The 15,996-nt window shown below is 43.1% G+C and overlaps 1 protein-coding gene across 2 annotated transcripts in view; it reads right to left on the minus strand.

Annotated features, from left to right (window-relative positions):
- The window catches only part of wnk4a (WNK lysine deficient protein kinase 4a), a 36,592-nt gene that overhangs the window by 16,871 nt on the left and 3,725 nt on the right, over positions 1–15,996 (minus strand). For both annotated transcript variants that reach the window (XM_034570888.1, XM_034570887.1), the window contains exons 3-6: positions 4,374–4,546; positions 3,843–4,063; positions 2,865–3,022; positions 210–298 (exon numbers count right to left, since the gene is read on the minus strand). In XM_034570888.1, the coding sequence (XP_034426779.1) occupies positions 210–298; positions 2,865–3,022; positions 3,843–4,063; positions 4,374–4,546 (641 nt within the window). The remainder of the gene's footprint in view (positions 1–209; positions 299–2,864; positions 3,023–3,842; positions 4,064–4,373; positions 4,547–15,996) is intronic.

Raw genomic sequence — 15,996 nt, forward strand, 5'->3', positions numbered from 1 at the left:
AAATGATGGAAAACAACATTTTAGTAACGTTTAAACAAGAAAACATGCAATATTTTGTATTATTTATTTCTTTATTTTATATTTTAATATTCCATGATAGCATAGGGAGACTAAAAATGAGCTTTGTCAGTTTTTTTCTGCTTTATCAGCACAAAACAAAAGCCAGGATAACAGGAAAAACATGGAAATATAGATTATTTTATTTGTACCTCTCATCTTTGTTCATACGAATGCAGCCCTCAATGATCTCCTTCAGCTCCGGGACTTTGACTTTGTAGAAACTGTCAGGTTTTATCCCCTGTAAGAGAAATCAGAGGAGGGGTAGGATTAGATTAGACCGATGCTTTAAGGAGAATAAGCCATCAGCAATAATGACGTCCTCTCTGTGCATTTATCCTGTGCCGTTCTGTCAAAGGAACAAAGCAAAGCACTCGCTGCTCTACATGCTTAACGTCCTCTCGTGCTTCGTGACATCTGCCCCTCGCCAGCATGACATTCTGCTCTGCAGTCATGTCAACACCAGGAAAACACACAGCCACAAGTTCCAGCACATGGAAAAACCCCACAATGTGATAACTGAGAAGAGCTGCGGCTTTGAGCTCACAGAAAAGTATTCAGGCAGGATTCTTTTCTTACATGAACTAAAGAGGGAGGTTTTCTGAACTCTATCACGACAGCAGAGCTCCAATCCCTGTAACAACACTGATAAGGCAGTGAAGAACCAAGGTCAAGGAGAAGTTTGTCCTGCAGATGCACAAACAACCAGCTGATGTTCGCTCAAACCACCCAAATAATTAGATCTGCACATAAACAGGCCCGAGCGACACATCTCGCTCTCACATTCAAAGGCCGACATGTCACAGAGTAACCGTGATCTTTTACTCTGTTGTGACCACAATTAATTTTCTCAAGATAGTCACGCTTGTTTTAAATGAGACAAAAGGAAAACAGCTTCAAGGGAGAAACGATTACTGTGCAGAATTACTGCTGCGTTGCATAATACTCACCCTATATAAACCCCACTTAATGAATGACTATACGTCCCTGCCTCGCCGGTGAGCACCAACACGATCACAAAATGCTGTTATGGTGGTGAAATGTGATTCTGAGGATCTGAAGAGGAGCACAGAGGTTTCTTTGTTGAGCCAGTGTCCTCAGTCACCTTCAGAATAAATCAGTTTCTCTAATCTAATTTGCAGCTCCGCACCTTTTCCTGTAGTGACAGAGCTCGAGATAAGATCTGGAGAAAAATGCCTTTGTTTGGTGAATCAAATTTCAGCTTAACGAGGGAGAAAAATTGATTGATCTGTTAATTTTGTACAAAACCAAAGCAATTATCTGGCACAAATATTAGAATAAAGCATGGTGGTGGTTTACAAACAAAATGTGGTTTTCTTTGGCACTGATTTAAAACAACTGAGGGAATTAACCCCGCGGCCAAAAGTATGAAGACGCCAACCAGAGATTTTCAAGATTTGAGGAAAAACACCAAAGAAAACTGGTTTCAGCTGCATTTTAGGGTTTGCTGCTATTCTTGAAGATATAATAATAAAGTGAAACTCTTTGGGTTTTATTCCGTCTGTACAGTTTGAGCTGTCAGCATATGTTACTATTGTTAAGGCATTTTTCCATGATAAGAAAACAACATTCTTTAATTGATTCCTTTATATATTAATCTATTAATTCGATGGGAAATGAAACCATATTTCGGACAAGGAATTGAATTGAATGAAAGAATGTTTCCAACAACTGTGTTCTGCTCCTCATACATCAAGCTCAGCTCCTTAACAGACTCCAAGTACAAGCTCATTATAGGTTAATAGTTAATGAAGCTGACATATGAATAAATTGTCACATGTCGTCTGCACATAAACCCAAAATGTAAACAAATTGTGAAAAGCACAGCTAATAGGATATTTATTATATTTGTTTGTGCGGTTTCTTCTCCGACTTCATACGTAACATTATTCTGGCGTCTTGTTTGAGTTGGGGCCAGACGCCCTCCGGCTTGTTGGCATTGTCGCGTTCTCACTTCCCAGCTTTCGTCAGACTCGGTTTGTTTTGCATATGCGACACTCCAGAAACAAACTGGCCTCTTTGTAAAGCGAAGCGTGAGACACACTTTTCCACAACATATAATTCTACCGTCGCCTGGTCCTGCCCACCATGGCATCACCGCTGTACCTGGCAGCTTGAAACATACGGCAGCCCGGAGCCACCGCTGTAAAGCTTTTAAATCTCACTACTGTGTTCCTGGACCTGTTTTCCTCTCCGAGAGGTTCCACATGTCTTTTTCTCTGTAAACCTTTTCTGTTGGTCTGAATCTTACACAGCTTTAGTGGGTTCTGGGCTGGGATTCAAACCTTCGTCATCCTTAGTCAGATATTATACCATAAAAGAAAAGAGTTTAATTTCCTAACAAATCTGTCATTTGTTAGAATATTAGTCTGCGAGGCTTCACAAAGAGCTTAGACAGAAGTTGTGCACATGTCAGCGTTATGTTGCATCAGTTTTCCATTCAAACATAATTTCCAGAACCAGTAAGACAGGATCCTTCAACTGGTAAAGACGCCGGCAATTAGTGAGTCAAAGGTATGTGATCGTGCATTATGAAACCTTTAGATCAGCGTGGCACGGTTCTGCACCCTGAGCTCGTGAAGGACGAATCTGAGCCTTTAATAGTTAAAGGTTTTCGTTCCATGTGGGCCCCACTTGTTTCCAAGGATTCAGGATATCCACACACCAGATATCCTGGGTCCTTTGTAATTCCAATGAGAACATGGAAGCAAACGAACACATGTGGACAATTACATTATTAAACAAAATTAGCCAGTCCCCCCCCCCCCCCCCCCCCCTTTACTCACGCTGGTGACTTTGCGGTAGATCTGGGCGGCGTTTTGGCACTCGGAGTACGGGTACTCAGAGGTGGCCATCTCCAGGATGCACATTCCGAAGGCGTAGACGTCCACCGCCTCGTCGTACTTCTCCTCGTACATCTCAGGGGCCATGAACTCTGGTGTTCCTGTCGGGGCGGAGGGGAAAGTCAACGGTTAAAAAACTAAATGCAATCAAATCTCTAGTTCAATCGTTTTTTTGACCTCACACATTAAGTAGAGCTGTTCTACCCACACTGGATCTATGAAGAACTTTCCTACTTGCATTATAAAGCGTTACTTTTAAAATGCTGTTTCAAAACTAAAAAGTATTAATATGGATGTGGTCTAAATATAAATATACAACAATGTATTTTTCGATAATGTCTCCATGTGCATTATTTCAAATACATTTCAAGCAAACAGCCAAAAGTCAGAGTAAAGAAAATAACTGCCACAAGACCTGGACGTTTATCTAGATGAACGTCGTTTGCCTTGTGGTTAAATTCAGTGTTTCAAATGTTTACGTGAGAAAATCAATTCCTGGTTTTACGTCAACAAACTAAATTCTTTATGATTTCCATGAAAACCAAAACCTGGTGGATTGAATTCGACGAAAAATCGAGTATCAGTCAGATCAATCAAAAATAATCAAGTATCAACAAGTCGTTGTGACACCAACATTTAGCGGCACTCCCTGCATGTTTGATGTGAAGGCCAAGTTCCCACTGAAATTAAAAGCCAATCGTGTTATTTTAAACAAAGTCGTTCGTGTGAAAGAAGAACATATACAAGCAGGAGAAACTGGAAGCAAAAACCTCAACATCTTCCGACTGGTGGCACGTTGCATGTGTTGGCTCAGCTCCAGTAGATCCCTGTCAACTGTTTCTTTCAGATATCAGTGGAAAGTGATATTTGTGTAAATTATTTGAGCAGGGTAAACACACGCAGACCAAACTCCACACTCACCAATGACACTTTTAGCAAAAGAGGCACTTTTGAGGGTGGCCAGGCCCAGGTCTCCGATCTTGACGGAGCCGATGGGGCCGGTGATGAAGATGTTGTCACACTTGAGGTCCCGGTGGATGATGGGAGGAGCGCGTGTGTGCAGGAAGTGGAGCCCTTTGAGGATCTGCCGACTCCAGCGCTGCAGCAGCTTCAGCTTCATCTCCTTGAACCTTTTCAAGTACCTGAAACAAAAGAAGGAGGAAGCTTTTCTTTTGGGTACTTGAGAATAATTCTTCTTTTATTTTGACAGCCCAGAGGAAGTTTTAAAAGTAGTTTGTTTCCTGAATCCTCTCCCAGAACAGAGTAACTTCTGTCTGCTCCTTTTTATCATGACTTTAAAAGCAAAAGACAAACTGTCAAACACGACACAAATGTTCTGGTTGCTGCAGAGGACATGTCTCCTGTTATTTAGAAAGATGATGTCCACGGTGTGAGAAAAATAAATGACATTTCTTTAAGGGCGGCTGCAGTTTAGAGGATCCCCAGACTCACGTTTTGAGCGTGCCTGACGTCATGAGCTCCGTCACCAGGATGATGCACTTGTGGCCCTTCGATGTCGACTTCCAGGAGTCGTGGAAGCGGACGATGTTCGGGTGCTGCAGCCCCTTCAGCATGTCCACTTCCTCGCTGAAGCGTTGCCGCTCCGCCTTCGTCAGCTTACGGGTCTGCAGAGAGAAAGAAAAGCACATTTACATGAACATGACTGATTATTATTTTTGTAAAATTTTGAGCATATTCAAGATATGACAGGATAATTCAATTATAACCAGGAGAACAGAGCACATGTAAACACGGCAACTGTCTGCTAGTTAAAAAAAAAAAAAAGAAATCATTTGACATAATCAATTATTATAATTGCGGTGGGTTGAGATTGTTTTGTTGACCACAGAAAGTGCTTGTGTTGACGGGGGAGTCGCAGCCCTGCGAAGGTGGAGCTCCGCTCCTGTCACTGGTTATCCTGCAGGCTGGTTACGTAGTATGTTAAAAAACACACAAATACACAAGACCAATTTGATAAATCGCTGTTACTTTAGCTAATGAGCTCACTGGGGGACTGGAAACCACAGGCTGGTCCATCTGGGTGACCCCTCGGTTACATAATCACATTCACTTTCCAACAAGGGGAGGTCGGACTTTACAGATTGAAGGAGCAGGTTTTCCCCCCAAATCCATGTTAAACTGAACCAAACACTGCAATCATGCTGCAGGAACAAAGACATTTTTGTGCTTCCTCTTGGATGAATGGACCAATTTTACTGCTGCTGGAGTAACTCAGTCTGCGGTGGGTGGTTGGTCGGAAAACTCCGGGGAGACTTCGGGGGCCATGAATCCTGCATTGAGGCAGAATTCTGGGAAAAAATGCTCTGCATATGTTTATGCTTACAATCAACGTGACCGCTACACTTTCTCCTTCCTCTCCACTCTTTTTCCCAGTGAGCGAGGAGGTGCTGCTGCAGTTAATGCACCGACTGTCTCGGGAGCCACTGAAGTCACACAAAGAAAGGCCCCATTTTACCTGCAGCAGTCACCTGTCAAACCTCCACATCACACCAACCATTCAAACAGGCCCCGAGCTCTTGAGCAAGAGGCGACTTCTGACTGAGTGCTTTGCTTTTAGGTCGATAGTGATCAGTTCATGATGTGAACACAGGCCGCAGCCTCTTCCTCATAGGTACCACCGCCATGAGGAAGAGTCATGATTCCTACATGACGGTAATAGATCATACAGATGTACATGCATCCTCCAGGTTTAAGGTCGACGCATCGCCGTTCTTAAGTAAAAGGAAACGCCAGTAATATGACACAAATCAGGGTGAGTGTGTGCATTATACGAGCGCCAGGGTGAGTGAGTCAGTGGGTTTATTGGTTGATGGACATCTGGTTATTATCTAAGTGTGATAACATCAGACCCCCCGTGTAGCGAGTTACGTCTCCCGTGGATAGTCGCTTGCACGGGGGAGATGGTGGCTGTTGCCGCACAGAGTCAGTGTAGGACACATTAGCTGTGGCGCGCGGCTGAGCCTCTTGCAGAAACCCGCCACTTCCAAAACCACAGGATTCACTCGGGCCTGGCTTGCTGCATGGCACGGCTGCAAAATACTGAAATGCATAAAAATGGGGGGAGTTCTTGGAAGAAGCAGAAAATCCTGCTGTGGCCACTCTGAACAACGCTATTCATGAACAGCGAACTGGAGCGAATATTTCATGTGACTCATCAAAACCAGTCCCCGACTCAAATCGGAGAAAATTGTTCATTTAAAATGTTAAAAAGTTTAACGAGTAATGAAAAAGAAATCAGGCACAGACGGAGACAACAAAAGCACAGAGTGTGTGAGCTGTGTTAACGCTGCAGTGGCGTCATCCCGTCGCATTGGTGCCGGATCTGGATCATTTCAGGGTAACACAACAGAGCCTCCTCCCAGTAAACACTGTGCTGTTAGCTGTGACAGAAAGCAGAAAGGAAAACCAGCCATAAAGTGTTGCTCAATATCGACTGAGACTTTTCAAACAACCACCAAATAATAAGAGGAATGACCACCAATATTTCTCTCATTATTATGGAAAGTTTAACTCTAAATTTGATTTAACGATATGTGTCTACGGTTGTAAAGGGAATCATGCGCTGACAGCTGAGTATCTATCTAACTTTTCCCCAGGATATTCGACTGCATCTCTCTGCCCCCACCTGTCTCCTGCCCCTGCCCCCTTGAGGCCAAAACCAGGCCAAAAACGTTGTGTAACAGCGGAGAAGGCCGTGGGGGGGGAGCCACAAAAACAAACCATCTCTGTTTTGAAAAGACAAGTGGGTATATCCACAGAAACAGAACAGATTCAGAGGTGTGTTAAATGAGCCGCGGCTAAAAGTCAGATCTTTCAGCAAGACGATTTATTCTTAGCCGCTGGGAGGTGTGTGTGTGTGTGTGTGTGTGTGTGTGTGTGTGTGTGTGTGTGTGTGTGTGTGTGTGTGTGTGTGTGTGTGTGTGTTTATGTGTTGGGGGTCTGCAACAGCCAGTGGTGGAAATTCGTGGGCTCGGTGCCAAAGAGGCGGAGTTACATAAGCAGTGTCGATGGTAGAAGAGCCACTGGCATTAAGACGTCCCTGTCAACGCCCCTATTATGACAACCAGGACATGGACACGACACGTCAGCCAACATCTACACCAAAACCAGGTGGTGTAACTCTGCGGCTTGAATGCGGGTACGAGGAGTTTGTACGGCACCGATGTTGCACTCAGAGAGATACAGTCAGTGCGCCCGGGCTCTGGGCAACAGCCAGGCAGCGAGTGGTCGGGCTGCAGTATCTGTAGGAGTCCACACAGAATCCAAAAAATGGATTCAGTCATACAGGGTGTTGGCTGCAGGAATGTGTGTTAAGGGTTAGAAGCAGCGTTTCATATTCATGTCTTGAACACTTGGACATGCACGTTACGAATGATGCTCAGGGCAGTGCTGAAAAGATAAAGTCCATCAAACGACTTGACAACATGTTTGATTTAAAGGATATAGCTGGTGTTATTCTCTCTGTCTCTTATATTATACGTCCATGAGAAGAAAATACTTTTCCTGGAGTTCAAAGTCAAGCCCGTTTGTTCCTTATGAAAGCGTCAATATTTAAAACATGTAGTTTAACTTCTTCAACTAGAATTGTCTCACAGTATAATAGAGTCCCTCGTTCCTGTGCTTTCAATCATTTCTGGTAAAACAAAACTAATGGACCTGTACGGCACAGAGGAATAATATATATTCAACTTTGTCAGCACAGGCATCACTGCAAATATTGAGTGAGTCTCGCTTTTCCAACCAATCAGAAAAAGCCGAAGTCAGGGGTTGAAGGATATAATTATCCTTTTTCCAGGTTAATGTTTCTCACTGTACGATAATGCCAAAATTACCATAATGCTCTATAATTTCATCAATTAGTGTAATGACAGTATTAAGAGTCATAATAGTCATCCGTGTAGTAAAAAAAATGGATGATACCAGAACAGATTTCCAGAACTTGGATAATGTAGCTTTAATTAAGTCAAGAAAAATGTTCGCTTCGGTCCTTTTTTTCCAGCTTATGTCATTAAAATGTTTCAGAAATTTTATAGATGAAACAATTAGTCAGTTAATTGAGGAATGGATAAATAGATGTTATCAGTGGCAGCGCTTCAAAAGCAGCTGTTAAAAGTAGACAAAGGACTGAGGGGGAAACAAGTCAGAACATTTTGTGTAATTCCAGAGATCTTCCAATTCAATCTACTCTGACCTCTGTTTGAATTCTTTTCTTGACTAAGAGGGTGACAGGTAAACTGAAGCATTTCTTCCTGTCATGAACTTATTATTGAAAGTGCTGCTGGCAGGTCATAACTCGCGACGCTCCAGATTTTGACAGTCAAGAGTCCTGCTGACGAAGACCAGAGTTCAGGGAGAGAATGCAGGGACAGGACCTGCACAGCGTCAGCAGCGTTACCGAACCACTGTCCATCACAGGCGCTGACGACTGACTCGCCAGGATCGAGGTCAAAGGCAACGCGGGGGGAAGACAGGTCTGACCTCACCCCTCTGACACGGACATACCCTCGGGGTAAACACACACGTAGGCACTCACACTGGCGCAGTGTTGCATTTAGATGTTTGCAGGTGAGGACTGAGGCGACAGTGTGCTCCTTCCTAGGAAAGCCCAACGTGTTCTGTAAATGGAGCGGGCAGAGGGAGGTTAATCTGAAAAGGGCTGAGGACTCAGACCAGCCTCTGACTGCTGCTCTCACTCTGACAACCTGACCTAACTTGTGGCGCCCGGCTAATTACCTGCACAAGTAAGAGAGGGCTCGATGTAGGATTACACCGTCTCTGATAGCGGGTGGGTCAAGAAGCTCTTTGTCCATTTAGTCGAGAGACGTTTTCTCGATGTGAATAGATTTCATAGTCCAACCGAAACTGGATTGGAGGCAGATACTAATTAAATGACAGATATATTGGCCAATGTTTTTTCTTTATATTTCTTTATATTTTATTATTTTCAATACCTCCAACAAGAACAAAATATGTTTTTGTCTGCATTTGTTTGTAGGATCTAGTGAATTTAAGCGTAGCTTCATAAAGTGACTGCTGGGCCTTGCCGGAGTTATGCACTCTAATTGAATGTTTTATTTCTGGCTCCTCAAATGTTTTAATCCTGTTCCAACCACGTAAACCACTTTGTAAAGTGTGTTTTGGAAAGTGCCGTATGAATAAAGTTATTATTCTTTGTGTCTGTGCACAAGTGCGAGCCTGTGTCGTCGGAACCGTACAGAGCTGTTGCACCACCTCAGTCTGAGAGACTGTCATGAGTGTGTTTGCGAACTAGGAGATCTTCTATCTTCACTTGTGTTTACTTTGTTATACTTAACATCTTTTAACTGTCTGCTGTTTGCTTTTAGTCCCTCGCTGAAACCTCAACCTTCTATAAACTGCTCTGCACTTAATAGCACGGTCACTTAAGACTTCCCTCCATATCCTCTTTGCTTTCAAACTGAGCTTCATATTGTGCAATTACCGTGACTGGTTACTTTTCCTTCGCTGCTGCCAGATCTACCTCATCTCCTCTTGTCAGTGAGCACCACTACATTGTCTCGTGTTGTGGAGCTTGTGATTATGGCAAAGACAAAGAATCCTACAGTTGCGAGTAGGTGTGGATTAAATGCTGTAATTGTCAGATGCAACGGTTGAACGGTTGGCAGCACAACAAATGTTTATATGTGAGATGGTTGGGGACTTACCCGGACTGATCATAAATTGTGAATTATACATAAACAACGGCCCCTTTATGACTGGGACACTCGGATTGGTGTGTATGCAACAATCTGACAAACCGCTCTGACCTGTGGCACCTGCGACCTCCGGTTAAACACAGACGAGAGGACATTCCTGTCCTACTCTGGTTGAATAACCCTGCGAGGGGAAGCGGGCCTGCCAAATACTGGAGGGGAGAGAGCATATTAGCTGTTCTCGCCCAGTGTAATGTCATCTGGAGAGAGGAGCGTGAACGGGAACAAACACTTTGTCCTCTTCGGCAAAACCCAGAGAACCACGGCCAGATCACAAGACGCCTGGAGGACACAGCCCGGAGGAGTTTGTGTCTTGAAAAGTACAGCGTCAACATGACGAGTGTGAGAAACAACGGAGAGCACATGTTACAGCAAGGTCGAACAACCTGGAGCTTGGTTATGACAGGCTTTCTGTGATGAACGCAGTTGAAACGAGGTGATAATACTTATGATATATCTGAATTTCTGAACGAAAACTGAACTCCACCACAGTTCACTATAGCAGCCTTGTTTACACCCGTCCCACTGCTTAAAGCTTAATGGAGCAGCTGTGTGAGGATTCAATAAACAAGTCGTGTGTCACATGAGATTCGTGCACTTCCACGAATAAGCAACATATATTTAGCTCATCCTGGACAGCAAAGGATATTATTGAAAATTGTCCGTTAGGACACAACAGCCTCGTCCTGTTCCGTCGCAGGAAGACGAACCTGTTGGCTCCTAAACAATAAACTTTGTGGAATCATCGTTCAGATTTTTCTTCATGCTTTGCTTTTGTACTTTTTACGGGCCAACATTTATTGAAGTGTGAAACAAGAACGCTGTATTTTATTGTTTTATATATTTATTGTTAATGTTGATTAATTAATCGACCTCCAGACAACTTGCCATCGCGGGGGTTGTAACAGACACATGCTAACGCTACAACGAAGGCGTAAATCATTTGCGTGGCGTGAACACAAATCAGAAAAGGGCTTTGAACTGCCACAGTTACATCTATTATCTATTTTTATTGGCAGTTTAGCGCAGCTCAGATTGGATCTAATCGTTAACGTAAGTGAAACTGTCAAGCTCCTACGGTCTGATTCCGAGAAAGCTCTCACCCAAATTACTTTAAAACAATATTTATCAGCCAGGCTACCGTTACCAGAGCACGGGCCTCAACAAGTTCATGACTCTTCACATCTGACAGCTTGTTAAAGTATGTCCCCCGGGGCAGACTCCTCAGACTCTGGTGCCAGTGTCACAGTGTTACTGTTTGAAAGAGGTGGGTCCCAACACTGATCCAGTTGCTTGTGGTTACAGTTCATTTAAGTTGACTCTCATGTTAAACACATGAGTTGTACCTGTGCAAACACTAGATCGTTGCTAGGTAAATATTCAGATTACAAGAAGCCTCTACAGGCCCAGTTCTGTAAGATTATTGTTTAAAGCACAATGGAAAGGAAGTGTAAAGATAAACTATACTCGATTTAATGTATGCGACATATTGGTACCGTTTAATACAAGTTTTATAAGCTATAACTAATGATTATGTGTTAATAAATCTTTCAGTAATACTTTGTTGATCACTTATAAGCCACAATAACAACAAATACAACAACTTTAGGTCGGCCAGGTTGTGAACAAACGATTTATTTTGCCTTTTGATTTGAAATAATGCATCTATAAATGTTTGTTATCCATAAAATAAATATAACAATATAAAAAATAATCAAATAAATAGGTGTTACAAGAATAGTATAAAATCTCAGTTATAAGGTGACCTAGAAAAATAAGTTTGACCACAAGCCCAGTAAAAGCACAATTAAATAAATATGTTTTTAAATGCAATTAGAAGGAGTCAGCCAGTCTGATCTCCTCAGGATGTTTGAATTAGTGGTAAATGAACCTGTTCAAGTTTTCTTGATAAAGACAAAGAATGTGTTGTGATGGAGTAAACATCACTGAACACCTGGCAACCTAAAGGTTGTTCCTATTAGATGATAAATAACCCTAAATTATTCATCCTTAACGAAGCAATTACCTTTTGATTTAATATTTTCTCAGCCTGATCACAATTCCTTGAAATGAGTCACTGTTTTCTCGTGAATCCCGGGAAGTTTGAAATTCATTCAAGCATTTTTTTTTCCTGTGGACGACAACGTCCAGATGCAGGAATCTCCACACATCTGCTTCTCCAGGCAACATGCAAAGCTTTGTCGGGAACTGCCGGAGATGTGACCTCAAGAGTGTAACAGCAAAGCCTTTTGAAATTGTCGTGACCTCAGGCTCAGCAGCAGCCGGGAGGCAGAGAAGTTGCTTTCATCTCGATGCTGCTCGGCCTTGTTTTAATATAACGTTATGCGAAGTTAAAGCTGATAAAAAACCCTCAAATATATCTGGAAATTCCAAATATCTGGAAAGAATTTCTACATTCTTTTATTCGCTTCAGAATCAAATAAAGATTTGTGTTTTGTCTTTGTAATAGTCCGACAAACTGAAACGCTTGAACTGAGATGTTTGGAAACTCGAACCGTGTGTTACTGTAAGTTTGGTATCTAGCGCCGGGCAGCAGCATAGTGTTACAGCGACAAACAGGGATGTGCTATCAAGTGCCACTGGCAAACAGGACCGGATATAGTTTACGAAGTGACGGTATGCGAGGGGGGGAGGGGGGGCCCGTGTCCCAGGGAGGCAACAACATGAAAGATTTATGAATCCTCGACCCTCCTCGACCCTGCGAGGAGTCTAAATGATTTCCCAGAGCATGAACGTGAGCACCTCAGAAACCCACACAGCTTCGAGACTTTCTGTTGACTCAGAAAACACATCCGAGTGTTTGTCGATGGGCACTGCAAGGTGACGGAGCACAAACAGGCGGAGTCATCACTGTACACCAATGGCCGATTCATCATCCCAGGACTCACATGGCAACTCGGAGCACATTTACACTCCTGCCGCCTCCGTCCTGCACGCTCCGACACACATGGCCGGTTCAGAGATGACCAGAGGTTACCCCGAGGAGCAGGCTTTTCCCTTACCAACTATGGCCTCAGAGCCCTAACAGCTATTAAAACCTGAGTTCTTTGGTGTGTTTAGGAAGCAGGACTCAGGCCTCTGCTGCACGCTGACCACATGTTTTTCCCCCAGAGGAACGACTGTACAGTCTCACACTGTCAATATGAAAAACACGGAGGTGAGAAGACTTTTTTTATTCCCCCAAAGTGAAATAACTGATATTTCTCCTACAGGCTGCGGATGAAAGTCAGGACAGCCGTCAGAGAACAAGATCTCTCAAGCACATGAGATGTTGAGCTTTGCCAAAGAGAGACGAGCTGAACCGAGACATCGATATGTGTTTATAATCAGAGGAAAGAGATAATCTGAATAAGGGTTAAGCACAAGCACCACTTCAAGAATAATGCGTGAACATCCAGGATACAAACACACATTCAAAGAGCAGACAAGAGCAAAATGACCAAACAAATGCAAATACTGCTGCAGAAATACAAAGGAAGAATGAGTTGATGTCACTTTAAGAGAATCTCAAGAGGATAAAGCCTTTAAAAAGATACAAGCTTTCCGCTGTGACCTCTATCTAAGAAAAACATTGAGCAGCAGAGTTAGAGATTGTGTAAAATATGGGTCATCAGAGTTCTATTACTGGCAGCTAAAAAACTCTTAACAAACCTGGAGTACACACTTAAAACTCTCACATAAAGAGTCTCTACACAGAAGGAGCCCCATAAAAGCAGTGACTCAGCAGAGACTCAGCTTTTACCAGGAGTACACAACTGCATGTAAAAGTACAAAAGCTCAGCCATTACATCTGGAGGATGAAAACCCAGTTTCCCAGTTTGTGTCCTGCAGAGTTAAGTGCAGTACTGACACTGGTGGGATGTAACAAAGTATATTTACTTCGATACTGTACTTTATACTCACTTTTACTCCAACTGCTGATCAATGCATTTTCCAAATATGATGATATGATATATTTACATATTTAATGTTGTGAGTTGAAAGAATATTGTGGATGTTTGTTAAGGTCTTAAATACAAAACAAACAGAAAGTCTGATTACTGTGTTTGAATGAAGCCTGACTAATAAAGGCTTATCTGAGCTATCATGTTGAACTTTCCGTAAATCAAAAACCAACTACTCAAGCTATTGTATTATGACTTCAACGTGAGCAAGTTTATTTTACTATTATAAAACTACATTTGTTACTTATCTTTGATGGGACTTAAACACATTTTTAAACTTTAGAAACATTTAAATTTAAATCCCTCTTTTCTTTTCTTTACCATTTCTTTCCTGGACCCTCTTCTCCCCTAAAGGTCACAGCCTGCAGCCCCCCCCCCCCCCCCCCCCCCCCTGCACAGATTAGGTAGAAGGCAGGGTACAGTAAACAACCCATCACACAGCCAAGACATACAGGAAAACACACATTCATGCTCGCCCTCACACCTACAAGCACCTTCGTTTCCAGTAGAAACATACAAACACACCCAATGGCCCCGGGGCCCCTGAACACAGAGCCACCACGCTGCCCCAGCTTGCACCTTCATTATCCAGCCTGAAACGACACTCATTTACTATCAACAGCAGCCAATGCGACACTGTTATCTAGTCCCAGCGCTGAGTGAAAACTGTGCGATGCAGACAAGCTGTATCTTGCAGCAGCAATCGCAGAATAAACGCACATTTAGTACAGTACAAGTTTTATAGGTGACGCAGGGTGGCCTTCCTCTCAGGACTGTGCAGCGCTAATTAAAAAAAACCCAAACAAAACAAACAGCCCTCACGTCAAAGTGACGCGTTGCCGTGTGTAAACGCCGACTATCGTCGCGGGGCCTCCTTCACTTTCTCCTCAGAGAACATTGGCCGGCTCTGATAAGCTGCATCTGGCTTCAGCATGGCCCCTACAAGGAAAGACAGGGTTGATGTTGGCTACAGTAGAACTGATAGGAAGCCCGCAGCTTGTGTTGTGTCACTGAACACTAGCCACATTCAGATAAAGGTTACACAGCCAGGACTGTATGAGGCCAAGGCTATAGCTCGAGAGGGAGAGCTCGAGAGCGCGAGGGAGGGAGGGGCAACAGAAATCCGGGACTTGAGCCAAATTAGATTAATAATTTGTTATTTAGCCTCATAAGTCAAAATACAAACTGTGCCGAGCCGGTAGCAGGAGGTTAATAGGGTTCTACAGATTTAATTTGACCTGCTGTTATTATATGAGCTTTAAACTCGGAGTTCAAGCATAAACAGTGCAGCTTTTACCCCATGAGCCCACTCTCACTTCGACAGTAATGCTCCCTGCTCTTATTACAGCGGGGGTGATGTAAATCTTCCACCACACATCCCCCCCTGCTCCTAATATTTGTCCTCAGGTAACTCCGGCTCTTTGGGACTAATGACCTCTAAACAAACAGGTAAAAGCTGCAACTAACATAGAAACTGATTCTGCTCAAAATTATTAATTTTTTGTCATCAATTAAATATTCGAATTGCTTCAGAACTAGATTTTTAATGCATGAAAGACTGAGATATAAGACGGGTTATTACAATTTAGCGCAAATAGAAAAGCCTTGAAACTGAGCCAGAGAGGAGAGTTTAGGACGGAGGTGATGAGCTCACACTTTTTAATACCAGTGAACATCCTTACATCTGTATTTTGGAACCTCCTGTGGGCAAGTTAATGAAGATTTACTGCCGGTAACAATGAGTAATAATGGCCCACACTGTGCAGTATCACCAGGAGACAGACTGTATGTGTTTCAGGAAAGGATTCGATTGTACTCAATTTAAAAATAAAAAGTTTGTGACATCAACAGAAACCACGACCACACACGGAGTTCACCACCTTTTACAGCACGGTTTGTCTCCATCAGCAGAAAACTGTCTCTCTGCTGGTATTTATGCATCAAAAGAGCAGGCTAATTGCTTGTGGGTCAGTTTTCTTTTTTTTTTTAAATGCACTCAACCGGCCCATGTAAACTCTGATAATGCTGAATACAGGTGGCTGTGGTGAGGCTGTTTACACGGAGCATGATTACAGAGCGTGTGCTGCTTTAAGGTTAAAAGCGAAACACGAGAGGATAAACATATCTCCTGAAGAGAACTGCTGAATTAAATCATCCGGTGCCCTTTAAAAGGGAACAGGTCTGTTCAGTGACGGCAGCTCGTCATACTTGTTGTACTTTTGTGAACTCAGCAATAAGTGACATTCGCCAGCAGAGTGACAGCGGGTTGTAAACCCTCTGTCACGGCGTGATGAATGGGAGTGGGAGGGAACGAGTGCAATAGCTCATCCATTTTTTATTACCACTGCATTTCCTTCC

This window comes from Hippoglossus hippoglossus, chromosome 19, assembly GCF_009819705.1.
Source record: "Hippoglossus hippoglossus isolate fHipHip1 chromosome 19, fHipHip1.pri, whole genome shotgun sequence".
Classification (NCBI taxonomy): Eukaryota; Metazoa; Chordata; class Actinopteri; order Pleuronectiformes; family Pleuronectidae; genus Hippoglossus; species Hippoglossus hippoglossus.